The sequence below is a fragment of the Nicotiana sylvestris genome, chromosome 4, assembly GCF_000393655.2.
Source record: "Nicotiana sylvestris chromosome 4, ASM39365v2, whole genome shotgun sequence".
Classification (NCBI taxonomy): domain Eukaryota; kingdom Viridiplantae; phylum Streptophyta; class Magnoliopsida; order Solanales; family Solanaceae; genus Nicotiana; species Nicotiana sylvestris.
The window spans coordinates 77,732,480-77,748,070 of NC_091060.1; the positions used below are offsets into that span (position 1 = coordinate 77,732,480).

Here is a 15,591-nt window from a genome sequence, read left to right on the forward strand (position 1 = left end):
TTTTACCCATAGGAGAGGCATTTCCTCCTAAGTTTGTTTTTTACCCATAGGAGATGCATTTCCTCCTAAGTTTGTTTTTACCCATAGGAGATGCATTTCCTCCTAAGTTTATTTTACCCATAGGAGATGCATTTCCTCCTAAGTTTGTTTTTACCCATAGGAGATGCATTTCCTCCTAAGTTTATTTTTACCCATAGGAGAGGCATTTCCTCCTAAGTTTAGTTTTACCCATAGGAGAGGCATTTCCTCCTAAATTTGTTTTTTACCCATATGAGATGCATTTCCTCCTAAGTTTATTTTTACCCATAGGAGATGCATTTCCTCCTAAGTTTATTTTTACCCATAGGAGATGCATTTCCTCCTAAGTTTATTTTTACCCATAGGAGATGCATTTCCTCCTAAGTTTGTTTTACCCATAGGAATGGCATCTTTTAAAGTTGTTGTTGAAGTCAGGAGCCCACCTGAAGAGAGGAATGACGTTTATTTTTAAAGTTGTTGTTGAAATCAGGAGCCCGCCTCAAGAGAGGAATGACGTTTTATTTTTAAAAAAAGTTGTTGAAATTTCGCGAGCCTAAAGAAAGGAATGACATTTTTATTTTAAAGTTGTTTTTGAAATCAGGAGCCCGCCTGAAGAGAGGAATGACGTTTTTATTTTTCAAAATTGTTGTTGAGGTCAGGAGCCCGCCTGAAGAGAGGAAAGACATTTATTTTTCAAGGTTGTTGTTGTAGTCAGGAGCCCGCCTGAAGAGAGGAATGACGTTTTATTTTTAAAAGTTGTTGAAATTTCGCCAGCCTAAAGAAAGGAATGGCATTTTTATTTTAAAGTTGTTTTTGAAATCAGGAGCCCGCCTGAAGAGAGGAATGGTGTTTTTATTTTCCAAAATTGTTGTTGAGGTCAGGAGCCCGCTTGAAGAGAAGAAAGGCGTTTATTTTTCAAGGTTGTTGTTGAAGTCAGGAGCCCTCCTGAAGAGAGGAATGACGTTTTATTTTTCAAAGTTGTTGAAGTCAGGAGCCCGCCTGAAGAGAGGAATGGCGTTTTATTTTTTTAAAAGCTGTTGAAGTCAGGAGCCCACCTAAATAGAGGAATGACGTTTTATTTTTAAAAAAGTTGTTGAAATTTCGCCAGCCTAAAGAAAGGAATGGCATTTTTATTTTAAAGTTGTTGTTGAAGTCAGGAGCCCCCCTGAAGAGAGGAATGGCATTTTATTTTAAAGTTGCTGTTGAAGTCAGGAGCCCGCCTGAAGAGAGGAATGTCGTTTTATTTTTAAAGTTGTTGTTGAGGTCAGAAGCCCGCCTGAAGAGAGGAATGGCGTTTATTTTAAAGTTGTTGTTGAAGTCAGGAGCCCGCCTGAAGAGAGGAAAGACGTTTATTTTTAAAGTTGTTATTGAAGTCAGGAGCCCGCCTGAAGAGAGGAATGATGTTTATTTTTAAAGTTGTTGTTGAAGTCAGGAGCCCGCCTGAAGAGAGGAATGACGTTTATTTTTAAAGTTTTTGTTGAAGTCAGGAGCCCGCCTGAAGAGAGGAATGACGTTTTATTTTTAAAGTTGTTGTTGAAGTCAGGAGCCCGCCTGAAGAGAGGAAAGGCGTTTTATTTTTCAAAGTTGTTTGTTGAAGTCAGGCGCCCACCTGTATAACGAGAGGAATACTTTTTAGTCTTATACTTCAAATTTTGAAATCAGTAACCCCACCGAAAGATAGAAGGTTACAACTGGAATCCCCAACAGGAAACAATAAAAATCCCAGCACCGGAAAGCAGAAGGTGGCAACAAGAGGTCCCAGCACAAATTCAAGCGCATGAGTCAAAAGGAAGAAAAGACGCATCTTGAAAGAAGCGGCTTGTGAACATTAAATCATGCCCATCATGACAGATATGATGAAGAAAACCGTATCCCTAGAGGAACCACCGAAAAGCTTAATGAAGAAAGCCGTGTCCCCAGCGGACCGAACAAAATGATGAAAACTGGTATTCAGAAAAGCAAAAGGCCAGTGTCATCCCCAAATTCACGGAAGAAAAGCACTGGAGGAAACACAAGCCGACAAGAAAGCAAGGAAACAAGAACAAGTTGCAGCCTAGCCTAGCTTCTTGTTTTCTTTTAAGCACGGTGTAACAAGGAGATCGGTAAGCAATGGTAATAGCATGCAACAGCAGTAACATTGCAGTCCCATGGTAGTCCCAGCTACCAAAACTTCCCAAACTACATTAACCTGATTCACCTTTAGCCAGGGATATGTAGGAAACCTTTGAAGCAAAGGTTCGGTTAAATTGTTTTTCAAAAAATGCTTCACATGGAGTACTCGGATGGGCAAAAATCGCTCACTTTATCTTTGCACGAAAACTCTTCGTGTCTTCGGGCAAAAAGGGGCAGCTGTAAGCACGTGATTTTTGCCCTACGAAAGAATTACTCCCAAAAAATTCAAAATAAAATGATTTTCCTTGGTGTGCAATTTTGAGAGTTTTTGTGACATTTTTGGATAATTATTTGTATTTGTCTGTGCATGTTTATTTGTTAAATTAATAAAAAATACAAAAAATATGTCGCATTTTGCATGTAGGATTTAATTCTACAATTGTTACTAATTAAGTTTGTTTTACAAAAAATTGAAAATTACAAAAAATAGGCATCTTTTGCATTTTTAGCATTTAATGTCCAAATGTACAATTTTATGCTTAATTATTACTTAATTGTGCGTTAATTGTTATTGGGAGTTAATTTGCGCGTTTATAACTTAATAATAATTTAAGGATTTAGTTTTAGAAAAATAAAAGAAGAAAAGAGAGCAAAAATACAAGGAAAAATCGGATTGGGCCACTTCTTCAATTGTAAACCACAAGCCCAAAAATGCCCAACCTTCCCCTACGACCCGGTCCATTTCAAGCCGGGTCGACCCAGTCCATAACCCAAATACCCAACACCCCCCTATCTTACATTTTACAAAACAAAAAAAAAACCCTAAAAACCTAGACTAACCATCCCGCCCCCTTCCTTATCTTCTTCTTCTCCATCACCTTCCCCAAGCAAGCAACCATGGCTTCCCCCCCCCCTTGCTGCTACCCTGCTGCCTAACGTCGACCACCCTCACACGACCTCCCCCTCCTCATCTTCTTCATCACACAACCCAAGCCATGAACGACCCCTCCAAGTTCTAGCCTCACAGAACCTCGCCATGAACGACCCCTCCTGCCAGCTCCTCCGTGCCGCTGCTGCTGTGTCGTCTGCTTCTTCAGCTCGTGCTGCTGCTGTTTCTTCTCCTCCGTGCTGCCACTGCTGCGTCTTCGTCGTCAACCACCATCCATGGCTGCCATGGCTAGTGCTTCCATCACTGCCACTGCTGCGTCTTCGTCGTCGGCCACTCGCTTCCATACCCAGCTGCTTCTGTTTCTGCTTCATCTTCTTTGTTCTGCGTCAAGCTCGAGCTTGAGCTCGACATCTATGGTTGCTTCAAGACTGCTGCATCGTCGTCGTCACGTTAGCTCCCTCATGTAGCTTCCTTGCCTTCACGTTGTCGATTGTGTCGGAGGATTCGACCTCAAGGGTGATGGTCGTTTCCCAGTATGCTTCCCACTGCTTCTGCCTTCATCTTTGACGACCTCCTGCGACGCAGCAACAACAAATGTCATTGCTCCGGAGTTCTGTTGTCGTTCGCTTCGTCCATCTTCTTTGACGGTTTGCCACTGCCTCATTTTCGAAAGAAACCAAACGACCAACTCCTTTGGTCGTCCATTCATGGTCGTCTTCGGCGTCGAGCTATTTTAGCACAATAATTCTTTCCAGGCAGATTTGTTTTGGTCAAGTTTATCTTCGTTTCAATCCGGTTAGTTGTTTAACCAATTTGTGTTTATCGTTTTTCATATTTTTCTTTAGTTTGTTTCATGTTTGTTCCATTTGTTCTTGTTTATTTTTAGGTAGAAATTGTTAGTAATTATAATGTTTTTAGTTTTAAGTTGAAGTTCAATGAATTTTGTCTTTAGTTTGTTCTGTTAATTTTAAAAGGATTTAGTATAGAAGAGTGTCAGTTTAAATCATTTGAATCCGTCATGTTTGTTGTTTAATATAGATTTAATTTATGTTCATCTTTGTTTGAAGTTCGTTTTTATTCCAATGATTTAATGAGAGTTTATGTTTTGGTTTTTGATTTGTAGATTTAGTTTGAATCATGTATTTCGTTGTTAATATTGTTGTTTCCTTGCTCATCCATTTTTGGTATAAGTTAACCAGGATTGGTTCCCAATATGGTTAATTTATTTCCATTAATTTGAAGTTGTATGATTCATCTGTGTTCATATGATTTGTTGTTGAATTTGTTTAGAAATTGGTCATATTGGCTATATTTTGGTTGAGATTGATTAGGTGAATTGGTTATAGCTGATGGGGTAGTTTGGTAAATTGCAGTACGTTCAGGGTTAAAATGGTAATTGCAATAAGGTCGGAGGGGTAGTTTGGTAGTTGAACATTTTGAATAATTCTTTATGTTAAGCATGGGGGACAAGATGTAATGGGGTGGGGTTGATAATAATTGTTTAATATAATGGGGGACAAGACATAAATTAGTGGGGGAATATTGTAATTGTTTATGTTAGGCATGGGGGACACGATGTAATAGGTTGGGGTTGATATATTTAATTAATGTAGTGGGGGACAAAGCATGTAGGCATGGGGGACAAGGGTTTAAAATAAAGAAAACATTAATTAGTGGGGACAAAGCATGCCATTGGGGGAATATTTCGGGTTGAGGATTCAAGACAAGAGTCTTGTTATATATAGAGTCATTTGACACATTTTAGGGAGAGACTTTGACACTTGAAGAGAGTTTGAGGACTGAGAAAAAACTAAGAGGGTTCTTAGGACTTGAACAAAAAGAGGACTTTTACACTTGAAAGAAAAAAGACTTACTTAGAAAGAGAGGAAGACATTCTGAAAATCCGAAGAGAGTGTTGGAGAGTTTAAAAAGAGAAAACAAAAACAAAGTGAGAAACATGTTTAGTTTTCAAGTTTAAAACACGCGTGGTTTGTTGCTGTTTAGTTTGTTTACAAACTTTTGGGTTTGCTCTATCGAGTTGTTTGGTTTTTCTTCAAAGTTTTTTGGGCCTCGAATCTGATTCGAATTGCTGCTGTTGGGTTGCTGTTGTTGCTGTGTATTTACACTACTGCTGCTTCTACTGATCTTCATCTTCTTTCCTTGCTTTCCAAATACCAGGTACACAAACTGATACACTGGTTCATCTTGTAAGCCACTCGAAGCATGAATGCAAAAATGAGAAAGATTTGAAGCTGTAGTTTAATGTAGTCTTTTCTTTCTTTTACTGTCTGTATATAGAACATTATATCCGTTATCCATGTAAACTCTTTAAACGACTCACTTTTGAAACTCGACTATAATAACTCGAAAGTATGTAAATAAAGTAGGACCTTTTCTTCATTTATTTTAGAAAACGAAAAAATAGAAAATGTAGTCATGCTAAGATTATCCTTTTAAAAATAATGAGACGAGCCTCGCCAAATAGAAAAATGCAAATTGCGGGGCCCTCAATAATTAGTCATAATAAATGCTTATAATTTGGGATGGACCGTTTAGTAAATTTCGCTGCCTTCCCCAAAGATAATAACACGTTAGACTCTTTAAACGCGATTTAATTAAATTAATTTTCTTAAACTCGGGTGCACATTTATGTGACCCAAATCCAAATCTCAACGGAGTCGAAATGTGTCTCTAATCAAGGGTACATTGATTGTGACGTGGTTCGAGATGCGTGTCCATGACGTTGCAAATTCCTTTTTAAAAATAAGAATGAGATGAGCCTCGCCGAATAAGAATACAAAAATTGCGGGGCCCTCAGTCAATATTTGCTTTAAAATTGCTTAGACTTCGGGATGGACCATTTAGCAAAATTCCACTGCCCTACCCAAAGTAAATGATACGCTAGTCACTTTAAGCGCGCCTTTAATAATTTAATTTTCTTAAACTCGGGTGCACATTGATGTGACCCAAATCCAAATCTCAACGGAGTCAAAGTGTGTCAACGACCACGGGTACATTGATTGTGACGCGGTTTGAGATACATTTTCACAACGTTGCAATTCCTTGTAAAAATAATAATAATAATTATGAAAGCGGTAAAAAGATAAAATTTGCACATAAGTACATATTTGTATAAAATCAGATAATCAAGCCGAATATGACAGTTGAGCGACCGTGCTAGAACCACGGAACTCGGGAATGCCTAACACCTTCTCCTGGGTTAACAGAATTCCTTATCCACATTTCTGGTACGCAGACTGTAATATTGAGTGATTCTTTTCCTCGATTCGGGATTAAATTGGTGACTTGGGACACCCTAAATCTCCCAAGTGGCGACTCTGAAATAAATAAACAAATCCTGTTTCGATTGTCCTTTAATTGGGAAAAACTCCTTCACCCCTCGCGGGGGCGGAAAAAGGAGGTGTGACAATAGTGCAGTGTGGAAATGCCAGCCCTCAGATGTCCAAGTTTAGAGGGAACTCAAGGTCCCAAAGCAAGGCTCATAAGAGGGGGGCAGAACTTAGAATCTAAGAGTAAGTGTAAGTGCACAAGGAGAAAATCAGGGAGAGCCATGGCAGGCTGGTGGTCATGCCAGGCAATCAGAAGTGCTGGCACACCCCTGACTAGCCTATTAGCCACATTTTGAGAGTTGGGATCCATTGAGGATCAGGTTCGGACCTAAGCAACAATTTGGATACTATCAAGCCATGAACCTTAACTCAAACATATAAAAGGGGGTAGGGGTATAGGGAGTTCATAACAAACAACAGATGCAAAGAGAGAGTAGTATTCTCAATACAGAACATGAATAACAAAGTAGACAGGAGTGTAACAACGGTAAAATAAACACATAGGGATGGTGCTGAAATCAAAATTAAGGCATACCAGTTTCAGGGAAACAAATAAGTGAAAGCTAAAGTCTTGTAAACCAAATTGCAAGCAAACAGTACAAAAGATCTTAGAAGAAAGTAGAGTATCGAAAGAGTATTGTAATTGAGAGGTGTGTGTAAAGTGCTGAATTCGAAGTGTTGAACTGAAGGTTCAAGGTGTCTAAGTGCAGACGAGTCGTGCCCCTTTTATAGTGCAGAAAACAAGTAAGAAAAGGTAAGGGAATAGTTTGCAATCAATCACACAGAATCTCCCTTCCGTTAAGGGATTCTGATTTCAAACAGGTAGAAGACAATTAAGGAAAGAATTGGATTAAAATCTTTTCCAAAATAGTACAAGAAGGGCAAATACATAGAAACTATTTAAGGAAAGAGTTTGATAGCACAATTTGTGCAAATAAGGAAAGGCAATCAATCATCAGCCAGTAAAAATCAGAAATTGAGTTTTGGTATGAATGAATCCAACCAGAAAAGGTAAAGAAAGGTTTAATTTAAAGAAAATCAGTAACAATCAATCGAACCTTATTAAAAGGAATTCTGAATTAATCACAAATTGGCAAAATCTCTTTTGAAGGAAGAATTGCTCATATATAAAACATACAGACATGTCAAACAAGAAAGAACTGTCACGCTAATTAGAAAGAATCTAGCATAGAAAAGAGTTCAGAGTCAAAAGGGATACAAGTTCAATTTGGCAGACTCATAATGAGTCTGAGAGTCCAGGGTTCCAAAGTAGCCCTAGTCCAAAACAAAACTTGCCAAAACCTAAAGCCTAGGGTTTTCAACTTTAATCAGAAGCAGAGACGAGAAGACAGATAACAGGCTCAGAGGTCTCTTTCAAAAACTCATGAGAAACCAACACGCATGATAGCAGGTTCGAAACAAACATAGTGAAAAAGCTGATTTGAAGCATAAAGAACATGTTTTAAGAAAAGCTTGGAACTTAAACAAGTTCAGAAGACAAAGAGGTAGCATAAACTTAAGGAAGTAGTAGATGAAACATGTTTAGAAAGAACTCAAACAAAGTCCAGAAGAAGGCAAATAAGAACTAAGAGCTTAGTAGAAATTACAGTAAGGGAACACAAGGTTAAACGAACACATAAGATAAACGTGTGAAAGCATGATATAGAACCCAGTAGAAGAAAGAACGGAGCACAGTAGAAGAATATGCATAATAAGGCAAACCTAGGAACACAGGAGAAGGACATGCAAGGTAGAAAAGAGAACATAAAAACATAGCATAGACAGATTCACACAAGAAAAGAAGAAGAGGAGTCAGAAAACATTTTAAAACTTTTTTTTTTCAGAAACCCTAAATCGAAGAGAAACAAATTTTGAAAGAGAAGATTGGGGAAAACGTTTTTAAAATTCTAGTAGAACACAGATATAGCATAGATCTAAGAAAACAACCAGAGAAAACCTCGAATAGCTTAGGGTTTCAGAGAAACCCTAGAAATGAGAAAGGCTTGGAAGAAAATCCGATCCTGAGTCGAAGAGACTCATATTGCTTGAACACGCCGGAATAATGGCCGGAGAAGCCATATATCTACAGATCTGAGAAGGATCTAAAGAGAGCCATTGGAGTTGGGCCTTTAAACATCAAACATCCAAGGTTTGATGGTGGAGGGGGTGAGTACCAACCATCCATGGCTTGAGAAGCCACGGATTCCGGTGGAAACATGGTAGAATAAGGTGGGAGATGGCTAGTGTTTCAGAGAGCTTGAGAGTGTTTTGAGAGACAAAGGGTTTCAAGGTGGCAGGTCAGGTAAGAATGAGGGGGATTAGGGTATTCGTTTAGGTTTAATTATGGAAGGGCGAGTCTTGGTCGTTGATCTTGAGTGATCAACGGTCCAAATTTAAGTGGTAGGTGGGGAACGAGTTGCGCCGTTTGTAATTGGGTCGTGGGTTGGATCTAGATTGAAACTGGGTTGGTTTTAATTTGGGCCAGATTGGGGTTAAAATTGAAAGGAAATGAGGTTGTAATTGAAATAGAAATAGGCTAAATGTTAAATAGCCAGTTTTTCCTTTTATTTTATAAAAAATAGTAAAAATGATTTTAAAAGCAAATTAAAAGTACTGAGCTAATTAATAATATATAAATATCAATTTAAAAATATTGGAACAAATTTTACAATTATAGAAATGCTATTAATTTTAAAATAGGCTATAATTGCAATTATATGCAATTTAGTCTTTTAAATACCAAATAAATTTGTAAAAGTGTACACAAATTATTTTAACTATATTTTGGTATAAATATGGGAATAAAATAAATTATTCACCAAAATTGATAATTTTGGGAATAATTACGGATTTTGTACTACTAAAATGGATAGTAAATTGATTTTAAAACTCTTGAAAAGATTGGAAAAATACTAAAACACTTGGTTATGCTTATGTATGCATATATATGCTACTTTGAAAGTACTTTGTATATAAAAATACATAGGAAATAATTGGGTATTAACAAGGTCGGGGTACCATCAAGTAAGGGTTAAGGAGGAAGATATTCCAAAGACAACATTTAGGACCAGATACGAGCACTTTGAGTTTTGTGTTATGCCGTTCGGTTTGACCAATGCCCCAGCAGTATTCATGGATTTGATAAACCGTGTGTTCATGCCCTTTTTATATCTGTTCGTAATTGTATTTATTGACGATATATTGGTGCATTCTCGTTCAGAAGCTGAGCAAGTAGATCATTTGCGTACTGTGCTCAGAGTTCTAAAAAAAGGGAAGCTGTATGCAAAATTCTCTAAATGTGAATTCTGGTTGAACTCTGTAGCTTTTCTTGGGCATATCATTTTAGGTGAAGGCATCCAGGTGGATACACAAAAGATTGAGACAGTAAAGACTTGGCCTAGACCCATAACACCGATGGAGGTTCGTAGCTTTCTCGGTTTGGCAAGCTATTACAGGAGATTTGTAGAGGGATTTTCTTCCCTTTCAACACCTTTGACAAAGTTGACTCAGAAGGGAACAAAGTTTCAATAGACTGATGCTTGCGAACGAAGTTTCCAAGCATTAAAGTATATATTAACTTCAGCACTGGTTCAAATGCTCCCAGAAGGGATCGATGGTTATGTTATCTATTGTGACGCTTCAGGAGGTGGATTGGGTTGTGTGTTGATGCAACATGGTAAGGTTGTAGCTTATTCTTCTAGACAACTAAGAAAGCACAAGAAGAACTACCCAACCTACGATTTAGTGTTAGCCGTTGTGATTCATGCTCTAAAGATGTGGAGGCACTACTTGTATGGCATCCATATTGATATCTATACGGATCATAAGGGCCTCCTGTATATTTTCAAGCAAAAGGATTTGAATTTATGTCAAAGGAGATGGTTGGAGCTACTTAAAGACTATGGCGTTGATATTTTATACCGTTGGGGAAAAACGAACATAGTAGCCGACGCCCTCAGCTGTAGATCTATGGGTAGCCTGTCATATTTATAGCTAGAAAAGAGGGGAATAGCCCATGAAGTTCATTAGCTAGCTAGTCTTGGAGTTTGGTTACTGGACTCAGGTGATATTGGAATTATTATTCAGAAAATGGCAACATCCTCTTTAGTAACTGAAGTAAAGGAACACCAGTACGAGGATCCTATGTTAGTTCATTATAGGGGTTCCACCCCCCAGAAGGAGAAGACACCATTTGAAATTACAGAATATGGGGTCCTTAGATATGGGGGACGATTATGTGTCCCTAATGTTGCAGGGCTACGTCGGCAAGTTATGGGAGAAACTCACTATTCTCATTATTCTATCCATCCAGGAGCGACAAAGATGTATCATGATATCAGGGAAGTATATTGGTGGGATGGAATGAAAAAGGATATAGCGGAGTTTGTTGCACAGTGTCCTAACTGTCAGTAGGTTAAGATTGAGCATCAAAAGCCCGGTGGATTATTGCAGGCTATGGAGATCCCGACTTGGAAATGGGAAGTAATCATTAAGGATTTCATTGTAGGCTTACCTTGTACCCACCGTAAGTTTAATTCGATATGGTTGATTGTTGATAGTCTTACAAAGTCAGCCCATTTTCTGTCCGTTAGGACTACATATTCCGCAGAGGATTATGCAAGGTTTTATATTAAAGAGATAGTACGACTGCATGGTATCCCTCTATCTATTATCTCGGATAGAGGAGCTCAATTTACAGCTAACTTATGGAAGTCCTTCCAAAAAGGATTGGGGACTCAGGTAAGTCTTAGTACAATATTTCATCCCAGACAGACAGACAGACTGAGCATACTATTCAGACATTTGAGGATATGTTATGAGCTTGTGTGATAGACTTCAAGGGTAGCTGGGATGATCATTTTCCGCATATGGAGTTCGCATATAATAATAGCTACCATTCCAGTATTTAGATGGCTCCATACGAAGCTCTTTACGGACAGAAGTGTAGGTTGCCTATAGGGTGGTTCGATGTTGGGGAAACTACGTTAGTAGGACCAGAATTGGTACAATAGGCAATCAAGAAAATTAAGCTTATACAAGAAAGGCTATTAGCAGCTCAAAGCCATTAGAAGTCTTATACGGATAATCGACGGCGAGACTTGGAGTTTCAGGTTGACGATTGGGTAATCCTAAAGGTATCACCGATGAAAGGTGTCATGAGGTTCAGAAAGAAAGGAAAACTTAGCCCTCAGTACATTGGACCATATAGGATCATACGCAAGGTAGGCCAGGTGACATATGAGTTAGAATTGCCTTCGGACATGGAGTCTGTACATCTAGTCTTTCATGTGTCTATGCTCCGTAAATGTATCGAGGATCTTTCCAGAATCGTGTCAGTTGATGACGTTCAGGTCATAGAGTAGCTATCATATGAAGAAACTCTCATTGCTATATTTGATAGATAGGTTCGGAGATTGAGAACTAAAGACGTAGCTTCGGTGAAAGTACTTTGGAGAAACAACAAGGTTGAATAAATGACTTCGGAGGCCGAGGAAGACATGCCATCTAGATATCCCTACTTATTTCCTCCTCTAGAGAAGGGTTCGACTGATACGTCACAGCCTTAAGGTACGTGTATGGATTCTTCTATTAGTTATTATCATTGACCATGTGAGGTCATTGTCGTTACAAATAAATGTGGTCCTAAGTGGCATTGAATTATTGAAGTTTTTTATAGAAAGGGTTGACAATAGTACTATTACAAAGGCGACTCTACCAAAATTTATATAGATCCCGGAAATTTAAACATTCGAGGACGAATGTTTCTAAAGGGGGAAGGATGTTACATCTCGCATTTTCGTACGTTAAAGTTTCATCTTCAGTCAATCGACATAGACACCAGGATGAGGTTATCTTGAGGTTAACATATTTATACTATTTATAATAAGAGATAAGCAAGTGCCGTGAAAGAAAAAGGGTAAACAAATAAAAAAATGAGTTTCGTTGAAGGTTGTCGATTTGGGATAAAATACGGTCCGAGCTATAATACCCGATGTTTATGGACGAGTACCATACAAGGTACCATATGACCGTAATAGTATGATGTAAAAGTATATTAAAAATGAGTAGAATTTTAAGTAATTTGAAATAATTCTTAATTATGCGGGTAATTAATTAATTATCAAGTAACGGGACATTATCCAATTAATTAATAAATTAATGGATAAAGATTAAACCCCCACCCCCACGTGGCAACAAGCCACTTCTTGAAAACATGACTATTAGTTATCTTTGGTTAGGTGGCAAGTAATGTGTCAAGAACAAAGACACCTCATTTCATAATTAAAATACAAAGACTTTAAGTAATGTGGTAAGTGCGAAACCCTTCATTTCTATTATTTTGAATAAAATGACTACAAATCAGTTGTGAACATTTGCACATAACACATAGCAACGAAAGTTCTTACCAATTTTCTTACAAATTCCTACACGTTTTCAACAAATTTCTTTCAACCAAACAATTCCAACGGGAATTATGAGCACCTTAGCAACGTAAAATTTTGCGGTTCTAAAGAAGTACGGTGCAACCTTTTTCAAGAATATCATACGGATTTTTTTCTACTCCAGGTATGTTAAGGCTATCCCTTCTTTCTTTTTGGCATGATTCAAATAACACTAATGAAAGGAGCAAAATATTCAACTTTCATAAATGACTCTATTCATAGAAATACTAGGGGTGTCTATATTCTTGATTCCCCATGTGAATTATTATTATATCTTCTATTCATGGGTCTCAAAAAAATATGTATTTGATAAAGTTTATCCAAAAGGCATATTGATTTTTATGGCATTCCGAGAAAACCTTAGTAACGTATTTCTTATGCATTTCATGCATTTATACATGTACATTGACCCATGACCAGATGTCGTTATATACACATATATATGTATATTATATGTATATGGGATATAGGAAAATGTTACGACATTATATACGCACCACCATCTAATCAGCTGGTATACGTTGATGATTTTGCCCACAGTGGTCGAGATGATATGATGGGATGCCCTTAGAGGACGGATGATGTTATGTACACCTATACCTATGCATGACACGACATCCATATGCACGTGCATGACATTATAAATGTTTCAAGATTTGCAATGTTATTTGGATTTACATGCGGAATTCGTTATTCTATGTTTCATATATGTCTTTTATGTATTGATTTTCATTCCTTACACAGTACATTATTCGTACTGACGCCCTATTTCCTGGGGCCTGTGTTTCATGCTCGCAGATACAGGTAGGCAAACTGATAGTCCCCCTTCGTAGGATCCTTGATCAGCGAGAGTTGACATGCTCCACTTGATCCAGAGCTGCTTTTTATTTTGGTACGATATGCTTGTATACATATATGGGTATGACGTGGCTCAGTCCCATTTTTGTACAGCTGTATTTCTATTAGATGTCTGTACACAGTTATGTATAGTTGAATAGCATGTGGCCTTGTCGGCTTCTAGTTTTAGATATATAGTTATCTATAGCAGCCTTGCTGGCTGCCCCACTATATTTCACATGTTTATCTATATATGTCTTTTGGAGCGGTTTCCCTCATGTACACTATTCATGTTTATATCTTAGCCATATGTTTAAGGGTGTTCGACAGGCAAGACTCGGGCATCCATCGTGGCCTCTCGGTTGGGGTCGTGACAGAAATGGCCCCCTATGAGGCATTGCACGGGAGAAGATGTAGATAACTAGATGGATGGTTCGAAGTCAGTGAAATAGAATTATATGGTCCAGAGTTGATTCACCAAGCCATTGAGAAGGTGAAAGTGATACAAGAGCGACTGAGGACGGTGCAAAACAGGCAAAGGTTTTATTCTGATGCCCGATGTCGTGATCTGGAGTTTGAGGTTGGTGATTGGGTTTTCCCGAGGATATCACCGATGAAGGGTGTTATGCGTTTTGGGAAGAAAGTTAAGATAAATCAATGGTATATCGGGCTATACAAGATTCTTCGACGAATTGGACAGGTTGCTTATGAGTTAGAATTTCCATCCGAATTGGAACTTGTCTATCTGGTATTCCATGTATCTATGTTAAGGAAATTTATTGGATACGCTTCTCGGGTTGTCCCTATCAAATATGTACAAGTTACGGAGAATCTATCATGTGAAGAAGTGCCAGTGGTTATATTAGATCGACAAGTCTGCAAGCTGAGAACAAAGGATGTAGCTTCCGTCAAAGTATTATGGAGGAACAAGAATATGGAAGAAATGACATGGGAAGCAGAAGAGGAGATGAAGTCTAAATATCCTTACCTATTCCAGATTGAAGATAACGAGGATTCCGGGGAAATGCATGAAACAATGGAAGCTAAAACGGCTCTATGAGGTAAGCAATAGCTTGAGAATACTCTTCCTTAATACAAAATGGTGATATGCAGGTAATGTACATATCCATAATGATTTGTATAACCTTGTGAGGCCATAGGATGGGTTTAACTGCTTGCAAGTTTCGCTAGTGTCCATTTTATAGGGGAAGCTTGTTCGGAAATTTCCATTGGAATACACAATGAGTTAGACTCCCCATAAAACCCTTACATTCGATGATGAATGTTCCTAAGGGAGAGGGTGTTACAACCCATATTTTCATACGTTAGATCATGCCATAAGTTAGTCGACATAAATTTGAGAAGAGATTATCTTTGATATGATAAGAAGTTAATCCTATTGGTCTTAAATGATACAAGAGTGTATAATAGTGGTTAACAAGTATTAAAAGTTAAACGAATCAAGGATGTTGTAACCCATATGTTCAGGTAAAACTAGAGGTGCTTAATATTCTCAAAAGGCCATGTTTTAAGGTATTTGAATCGTATAATATCCATATCATAAGTCTTGAAGTCAAATGAGTTATGAAACAAAAGTCAACAAAAGTTGTCGCAACTTTCATAATTTTCCTTAAACTTTAGGTCAAATGTTACTAAGCTTTTCTCCCAATTTACTTGGAATTATTGGGTGATCTACCCTCCAAATTGAATATCTATGAGTCTAGTTTCCAACACATTAAACCGTTCGTTGATACAATGTGGGAATAGAAAAATATTTGCATTTACGCGAGACTACGCAATCAAGTCTCTATGGGGCCCACATAGGCAGTTGAGATATATGGATATATGTGAGATGATTTAACCCCGTTTTAACTCATTATTTTTAATTCTCCTCAGACCCTAGACACCTAAAAACACTCTCTCAAGGTTCTCTCATGATCCA

At 38.0% G+C, this 15,591-nt stretch overlaps 1 protein-coding gene across 1 annotated transcript; it reads left to right on the top strand.

Annotated features, from left to right (window-relative positions):
* Positions 1–11,075: 11,075 nt before the first annotated feature.
* Positions 11,076–14,709, top strand: LOC138889731 (uncharacterized). Its single transcript, XM_070173067.1, has 2 exons — positions 11,076–11,109; positions 14,117–14,709. Exons 1-2 carry the CDS (start codon positions 11,076–11,078, stop codon positions 14,707–14,709), a joined length of 627 nt encoding a protein of 208 aa, XP_070029168.1.
* The last annotated feature ends 882 nt before the right edge of the window (positions 14,710–15,591 follow it).

Excerpts from the sequence above, each read along its gene's own strand:
- LOC138889731 (XM_070173067.1), top strand. The coding sequence starts at position 11,076 with ATGGAAGTCCTTCCAAAAAGGATTGGGGACTCAG. Across the intron at positions 11,110-14,116 it reads AAAAAGGATTGGGGACTCAG|AGTTGATTCACCAAGCCATT; the intron begins GTAAGTCTTAGT and ends TATATGGTCCAG.